Source organism: Schistocerca cancellata, chromosome 7, assembly GCF_023864275.1.
Source record: "Schistocerca cancellata isolate TAMUIC-IGC-003103 chromosome 7, iqSchCanc2.1, whole genome shotgun sequence".
Classification (NCBI taxonomy): domain Eukaryota; kingdom Metazoa; phylum Arthropoda; class Insecta; order Orthoptera; family Acrididae; genus Schistocerca; species Schistocerca cancellata.
In genome coordinates, this window is record NC_064632.1 from 409,158,913 (window position 1) to 409,167,640 (window position 8,728).

At 39.7% G+C, this 8,728-nt stretch overlaps 1 protein-coding gene across 1 annotated transcript; it reads right to left on the minus strand.

Annotated features, from left to right (window-relative positions):
• Positions 1 to 1,850: 1,850 nt before the first annotated feature.
• On the minus strand, positions 1,851 to 2,891 carry LOC126092797 (mucin-4-like). Its single transcript, XM_049908526.1, has one exon. The coding sequence runs from the start codon at positions 2,889 to 2,891 to the stop codon at positions 1,851 to 1,853; it is 1,041 nt and encodes a 346-aa protein (XP_049764483.1).
• Positions 2,892 to 8,728: the final 5,837 nt, after the last annotated feature.

Sequence of the window (8,728 nt, forward strand, 5' to 3'; positions counted from 1 at the left end):
TTGTGGTCGAATACAACAGCACAACCTGCCGTATTGCCTAGTATCTCCATTTTTCTCATTGTTTCCATATTTTGTCCATTCACGCATATTTTGTCCAATTCATGTACATTATTTATGGTAACAATTATTTTAAACAGAATTAAAGAATCCCTTGAAAAGCGACTGCATAACGAACAGGCCGGTTTTAGGGCACAACGCAGTTGTGGTGATCTTATTAACACTCTTAGGATCATTTTAGAACAAAGCAAAGAATTCCAAGCAACCATGTACCTGGCATTCATTGATTTTCTTAAGGCCTTCGATTCCGTGAAACAAAGTGCTCTGGCAGGTGTTTCGAAAGTATGGCATACCACAGAAGATCTTAAACATCATAAAAGATATATATGATGGCTACAAATGCTGCATACTCTACAAGGGAAATATGACAGACCCCATAAAAGTAACAGCTGGAGTCCAGCAGGGTTGCATTTTGTCACCAACACTATTTCTACTCGTTCTAGACTCTTATGAGAAGAGTCACAGCAGGCAGGAGACGAGGAATCTAGTGGGGGATCCACAAACATCTGGAGGATTTGGGTTTTGCAGACGACATAGTTTTATTAGCTCCAAGGCTGACTGATATGCAAGCAAAATTAAACTTGCTGAAAGAAGAAGCAGAGACTGCTGGCCTCAAGTTAAATACTGGCAAAACAATGGAAATGAGAGTAAATTAAGGGAACATCGAGGGGCCACTGTTAATAGGTGAGCAGCGTGTGGAGACTGTCACCTCATTCCTGTATCTGGATAGTATAGTGGCGGAAGATGGTGGAGCTGGATATGACCTGAAAAACAGCATTAAAAAGGCAAATGCTGCCTTCATACAATTGTATCCAATATGGAAAAATAGAAATATCACGTACAAAACAAAAATCTGTATTTTTAATACAAATGTGAAGGCTGTCCTCCTGTACGCCAGTGAAAGCTGGAAAATGGATAAAAAGATAACATCCCATTACGAAGCTTCATAAATAGTTGTCTTCGACGCATCATGAATATCAGGTGGCCAGAAAAAATTTGTAATGAGGAGCTCTGAGGAATAACAAACCAGACACCTATAGAAGACCAGATACGAGAGAGAAAGTGGGGCTGGTTGGGGCACACCTTGAGAAAACCAGATGGAGCCATCGAGAAAAAAAAAGCATTGGAAGGGAATCCCCAGGGAACAAGGAAGAGAGGAAGACCAAGTGGCACATGGAAGAGGACAGTGGAAAGGGAAGCAAAAAGAGTTGGCACGACCTGGGCAAAATTGAGGCAAATGGCCAAACAGACGGATGGAGAGTTCTCCTGGATGCCCTATCCCCCCATAGGGGCCAAAGGAATTAAGTCATTTGTGGTAACAGTCAAGGGAAACTAATCTGTCAATATAGGTAATTATTAGCTTTAAGAATTCAAAAGAAATAACGTGAACCTTTAAGTTGATGAAACTTACCAGTGCTTCTGGAGTCTATACATCTGGCAGTAATCAGTGGCGGTTATCCATGCTGCTATCATATGATGCTTGTGGCGAGCTATGATGATGATGCTGCTGCTGTATGTAATTGACACCACCTCTACAATGGGTGGTGGCAACAAATGTAAATGTTTATCTTATGTGGACATAGTGACCACATCGAATAGTTGGCTAGCTACGAATTCATCCAGTTGAAATATTTGATGCTACCGCAGATTACTGATGCTCTTTCCAGTGATAGAGAAATGAACAAGCAACAACACAAAGGTTGGGCGTTGCACTGGATGTTGTCACTTCGAGACTGTGTGTCTCGTGAAGATTGTCTGTCACTCCCACAAGATCTCGCTGAGGGTCTAAACTGTCATTCCTCTTGCTGAGCCCCTGTGTCTGAACCGCAGTCTTTGACGTTAGGATCTGGGGTTGGTGACGCGCACTGAGGATCCGTTGAAACTGTGGAAGGTGATATCGCAGTTGGCACTTCACGCTGGCTGTTACACCTTGTGGCAGCAGTGGGTATTATTGGCACCTTGAGTATTACACCAGGATTAGCACTGTAAGGTTGTGTTACGTTTGCAGGAGATTGTCTTCGATCGTTGTTAGCCACAGATACCCGTTGTGTGCTCGCAAACCCAGGTGGAGGAAGGATAGGAGAAGGAATATAGTTTGGAATTCCATGTGTTGAGGCAAGTTGTGGTAACATCATTGATCTTTCAGAGGAACGTAGTGTGGGTCTGGGTGTGACAACCTGTGGAGCAGGGATAGGAAGATTTCCAGAATGTAGCATCTGCCTTTGGATGGCGTATGACGAAGCAGAAGACGGAGGTAGCTGTCGCTGTAGTGGACCATCAGGTGGCTGGCTGCCTGTGGAACCCCCTGAGAGATCAAGTGGCTGCACCGGACCTGGTTGTGTCATGAAACTGTTTACATTCGTTACAGTTGATGGATGTGGTACCTGCTGCCTCAACAGCATATTTGACTGGCTGTCTTGGACTAATTCAATGCTGCCTGCTCGTGGAGGTTTCCACAATGACCCTTGGAAAGGCGAGCTTCGCATTAGAGCAGTTTCTTTCCCAATACTTGAGACGTTTCCCTTCGTAGTTACTTTAGAGGTTACTGGCTCTTTGTGTGTAACATTTGAAACTGTGTTTTCAACTATCTTTGAGGCACATTGTGCTGCTGCAGAAGCCTGAAAGTCTGACAGGTTAGACAGCATAGAAATTTCCACTGAAGACTTAGGAGCTGTGGTCTGTGTGCTTGCTGTAGTTGGTGCCACTGGTGTTGTGTTAACAGAAGGATTTATAGGAGTGGTGTCAGGCAACGAATCAAGAAAGCCATGCTGGAGGCTATTTGCATCACTGCACGTAGTTTGAACTGTAGGTACTGATCTTACCGGCGCCGTCATTTCCGGTCCGACACTAGCAGATTCCACTGCAGAAATAGTCTGAGGACACGAAGATTGATATGAGTACGGCGCCGTAAAATGTGTGCTTGATGTTGGTAACCGAAACCCTGTCGGATTTATCGACTGACTTGTTGGATGAAAGGTAGATGGTAAGGAATCGGAGTACATCGGATATGGAGACAGTGCCGAGTCGCACCCACTGCCAACTATTGGCATTGTCATCGCCGATCTGACACCAGTTGGATGTTGAGCGCCTGGACGGCCGTAAGCGAAAGACGTCCTACCGAACCCGGTTGTTCTGCTTGATGTTGATAATCCAAACACCGACGGATTAACAGTTGGATATGTTGGCTCAAAGGTAAGTAGGGACATATCAGGCGGTGTCCGGTAGGGAGGCTGTTCCGGGTGGTTTGCAGTCCGAGCAATCGGCACTGGTTGTCCCGGCTGTGGCATTGGGGATCTGACTCCAGCAGTTAATGGTACGTCGAGAGGTTCATAATCATAATGGATGCCTAAGGGTTCATAGTCACCAGCAGCCGATGCAGTTCTTCCTCCATGATATGTTGAAAGTGTGGGTTGAAGCAGCGGTTCCGATTCCATTTCGAAGGAATCCAACAATGGACAGCCTTCAGAATCCGTGGTCACATCCTGAAATATCCAACAGTTATGTTACAGATTTATTTCTAGACACAAATAAACACTGTGATAGTAATTGGTAAATGTAAAAGTCAAAGGCTGTGATATCATGAAAAGTTAAGACCTTCTACGGAACTCTGAATACTATAATAGAACAGCAAGAGTGTGACAATATAATATAAAAAACCACAAGCCTGACTTAGTGCTACATATGATTCCTCCAACAGCCAAAATCTTTCTAGAGATACTGTATGTGAAGTGTAAATAATGTTTATTGGGATTTTACACCACTGCCAGCAAACGAAATTATTTCAGATGGTTAGAAGACTGACTAAGGGCAACAGATGGAAAAGTCTCGATGGTATTCTAACATGGGCGAGGGAGGTAGCACAAACCTGTATCATCTTAGTGCTTGTCAGCTGATGTTTGGTAGCTCTATGATTGGGATTATCAGTTTGGTAGATTCAATCACCTGATGGGAATAATTCTTGTGCCATTTAATTAAAATGATCGAATTAACCAGTTTCCATCATCATCCTTTGGATATTTTAACTCTTCTTAGCTGCTGCAACTGCAAAAACCGCCAGGAGAGAATTTCCACCTAATGCCAGAATTTTTCTTTTCGTGAATTAAAAGGAGCCACTAGATTAAGAAGATAATGCCAAGAGTTATTTTCTTCGAAACTGTCAAAAATCTCAGAACAACCATCAAATTTAGAAGAACAATATTTCACATAAAATTTAACAAAATTTATGGTACGTTGTATGACAATCTGAATGAAGTTCGTTACATGTGGCACTATCTGCACAAAATATGAGGCAGAATAATGAAAAACAACCACTAAAATTAGCACAAAGTGTGAGCCGAGTGTGCGTTAGTATCATGATCTGCCGCTCATGAACCAACACTTTCACCCTTTCTGCATGGTGACGGGGGTTGATCACTGAGGACCCAGATTCAGTTCATCATGTTACAGACGACGGTACGCGTGGAAAGTGTGGGTACCATATTGGAAGAATTAGTCCTTCCCTCAGCCCTTGTGATCGTCAGTTTGCGTCCTCAGAATAGGTTCATCTTTTATTTCTAGTACTTTGATTTGTGAATACTGAGCCGCCAGCATTTACTACTCTGCCACGGAGCAGAGTAGAGGCAAGAACTGTGGCTAATTTTTGTTACATATGGCTGCAGTACTGGTTGATAAAACCCTTGTTCTTTGAGCAATGTTTTGTTAAAGAAATTTAATTTGGGTTTCTCACGCGTAGCCCTGTTCAGTTTTAATTTCCGAGCGATAGTTTGATCTTAGTCCCCGGCATGGATCAGCATTCCGAGTTACTGGTATATGCCCAAGTTACTTTAAGCTTACTCGTAGGACAAACAGGGTTTAGATTTTAATGTTTGTTACTGTTCTGCATGTCTTATTTATTTACAAAAGAATTTTCTTTTAATTTTATGTTTCCTTTTGTGCCCATGCGCAATTATGAGAAATTAATGCTTTAAAGTGTTTGTTCTCTTTGAATAGTGATGTGTGAAATTGTTCTCTTTGATGTGTTAGTGTGGTAAATTGCCACATTTATTTTTCAAAATTACTAAGTAAGAGTTAAAGCCCGAGAGAGCCTTATATTCATTTCTGTTTTTGCCTTGTGGATATGTCGTAAAATTTTACATTGTGTGTGTGTGTGTGTGTGTGTGTGTGTGTGTGTGTTTTAGAGCATAAAATAATTGTTTTTAATAATGATTTTTTTTTTCTCAGACTGTAAGTCTGGTTAAAAATGGAACGTGGCGCGGACCTTGATCAAGCGTGACTTCCTTTTAACTGTATGGTATATGTTATATTGCATTTAGGAACTTTCGGGTCATTGAACATGTATCAATAATTACAGATTTTTGTAGTTGTATATATATGTTTGGATGTAGCTGTATTGCGTTGATGTACTGGTGGATATTGTGTGGTATGACTCCTGTAGTTGATAGTATAATTGGTATAATGTCAACTTTATCCTGATGCCACATGTCCTTGACTTCCTCAGCCAGTTGGATGTATTTTTCAATTTTTTCTCCTGTTTTCTTCTGTATATTTGTTGTGTTGGGTATGGATATTTCAATTAGTTGTGTTAATTTCTTCTTTTTATTGGTGAGTATGATGTCAGGTTTGTTATGTGGTGTTGTTTTATCTGTTATAATCGTTCTGTTCCAGTATAATTTGTATTCATCATTCTCCAGTACATTTTGTGGTGCATACTTGTATGTGGGAACGTGTTGTTTTATTAGTTTATGTTGTATGGCAAGTTGTTGATGTATTATTTTTGCTACATTGTCATGTCTTCTGGGGTATTCTGTATTTGCAAGTATTGTACATCCGCTTGTGATGATCTACTGTTTCTATTTGTTGTTTGCAAAGTCTGCATTTATCTGTTGTGGTATTGGGATCTTTAATAATATGCTTGCTGTAATATCTGGTGTTTATTGTTTGATCCTGTATTGCAATCATGAACCCTCCGTCTCACTGTATATATTGCCTTTTCTTAGCCATGTGTTGGATGAGTCTTGATCGATGTGTGGCTGTGTTAGATGATATGGGTGCTTGCCATGTAGTGTTTTCTTTTTCCAATTTACTTTCTTCGTATCTGTTGATGTTATGTGATGTGATCTAAAGGGTTGTAGGAGTGGTTATGAAATTGCAATGGTGTAGCCGATGTATTTATATGAGTGATTGCTTTGTGTATTTTGCTAGTTTCTGCTCGTCCTAGAAAGAATTTTCTTAAATTGTCTACCTGTCCATAATGTAGGTTTTTTATATCTATAAATCCCCTTCCACCTTCCTTTCTGCTTAATGTGAATCTTTCTGTTGCTGAATGTATGTGATGTATTCTATATTTGTGGCATTGTGATCGTCTAAGTGTATTGAGTGCTTCTAGGTCTGTGTTACTCCATTTCACTACTCCAAATGAGTAGATCAGTACTGGTATAGCGTAAGTATTTATAGCTTTTGTCTTGTTTCTTGCTTTCAGTTCTGTTTTTGATATTTTTGTTAGTCTTTGTCTATATTTTTCTTTTAGTTCTTCTTTAATATTTATATTATCTATTCCTATTTTTTGTCTGTATCCTAGATATTTATAGGCATCTGTTTTTTCCATCGTTTCTATGCAGTCACTGTGGTTATCCAATATGTAATCTTGTTTAGTGTGTTTTCCCTTGACTATGCTATTTTTCTTACATTTGTCTGTTCCAAAAGCCATATTCATATCATTGCTGAATACTTCTGTTATCTTTAGTAATTGGTTGAGTTGTTGATTTGTTGCTGCCAGTAGTTTTAGATCATCCATGTATAGCAAATGTGTTATTTTGTGTGGGTATGTTCCAGTAATATTATATCCATAATTTGTACTATTTAACACGTTGGATAGTGGGTTCAGAGCAAGGCAGAACCAGAAAGGACTTAATGAGTCTCCTTGGTATATTCCACGCTTAATCTGTATTGGCTGTGATGTGATATCTGAATTTGTTTGGGTATTAAGTGTGGTTTTCCAGTTTTTCATTACTATGTTTAGAAACTGTATCAATTTAGGATCTACTTTGTATATTTCCAATATCTGTAGTAACCATGAGTGGGGTACACTATCAAAGGCTTTTTGGTAATCAATGTATGCGTAGTGTAGGGACCTTTGTTTAGTTGTAGCTTGATATGTCACCTCTGTATCTAGTATCAGTTGCTCTTTACATCCTCGTGCTCCTTTGCAGCAGCCTTTTTGTTCTTCATTTATAATTTTGTTCTGTGTTGTATGTGTCATTAATTTCTGTGTAATGACTGAAGTTAATATTTTGTAGATTGTTGGTAGGCGTGTTATGGGGTGATATTTAGCTGGGTTTGCTGTGTCTGCTTGATCTTTAGGTTTCAGATAGGTTATTCCATGTGCAAGTGTATCAGGGAATGTGTATGGGTCTGCAATGTAACTGTTAAATAATTTAGTTAGATGTGAATGTGTTGAGGTGAACTTCTTTAGCCAGTAATTTGCTATTTTATGAAAATAGCAAATTATTATTATTATTATTATTATTATTATTATTATTATTATTATTATTATTATTATTATTATTATTATTATTATTATTATTATTATTATTATTATTATTATTATTATTATTATTATTATTATTATTATTATTATTATTATTACTGAGATAGTTTTGTAATTTATTTTCTTCTACACGTGTTGTTCCTAGTCAGATGTAAGAGACGCTTAAGGCCTTAAACTGGCCAGACTAAGTAAGTAATAAATAAGTAAGTAAGTAAATAAATAAATAAATAATAGCTAGTCAATGACGAGATTCGGGTAACATTAGTATCCTCAGTGAAAATGAATAATTGCAAGAGTAGTTGAATGGAATACTCTAAACAGCAAGCAATATGAATTGATAGTTAAGCGAAGGATGAAAGTAATGAGTAGATGCGAGATTGGTGATGAAGTTAACAAAACTGGCACCTCAAAGGAAACAAAGTAACGTGGTGGACGCACTAAGAACGTATTAATGAGCACTCTAGGACTGGAAAACAGCCCTTTCCTGGCCAAACGGAATCTATTAGTATCAAGCTTGAGCATTAATGTGAGGACAATTTCTGAGAATGTGCGTTTGGAGCACAGTATAATATGGCGGTTGACCATGTATTACGTAAAAACTGGAAAAAAGAGAATCTAATCATTTGGCATGTGGTGTTACAGAAGAATATCGAAAATTTGGTGGACTCTTAAGGTAAGGAATGAGGAAGCTCTCCGCAGAATCTGCGAGGAAAGGAATTTGTAGAAATCACTGAGAACCGCCCCCCCCCCCCCCCCCCATGAACCATGGACCTTGCTGTTGGTGAGGAGGCTTACGTGCCTCAGCGATACAGATAGCCGTACCGTAGGTGCAACCACAACGGAGGGGTATCTGTTGAGAGGCCAGACAAACGTGTGGCTCCTGAAGAGGGACAGCAGCCTTTTCAGCAGTTGCAGGGGCAACAGTCTGGATGACTGACTGATCTGGCCTTGTAACACTAACCAAAACGGCCTTGCTGTACTGGCACTGTGAACGGTTGAAAGCAAGGGGAAGCTACAGTCTTAATTTTTCCCGAGGGCATGCAGCTCTACTGTATGGTTAATGATGATGGCATCCTCTTGGGTTAAATATTCAGGAGGTAAAATAGTCCCCCATTCGGTTCTCCA

Coding starts and splice junctions, on each gene's coding strand:
- LOC126092797 (XM_049908526.1), bottom strand. CDS start 2,891: ATGACGGCGCCGGTAAGATCAGTACCTACAGTTCAAACTACGTGCAGT.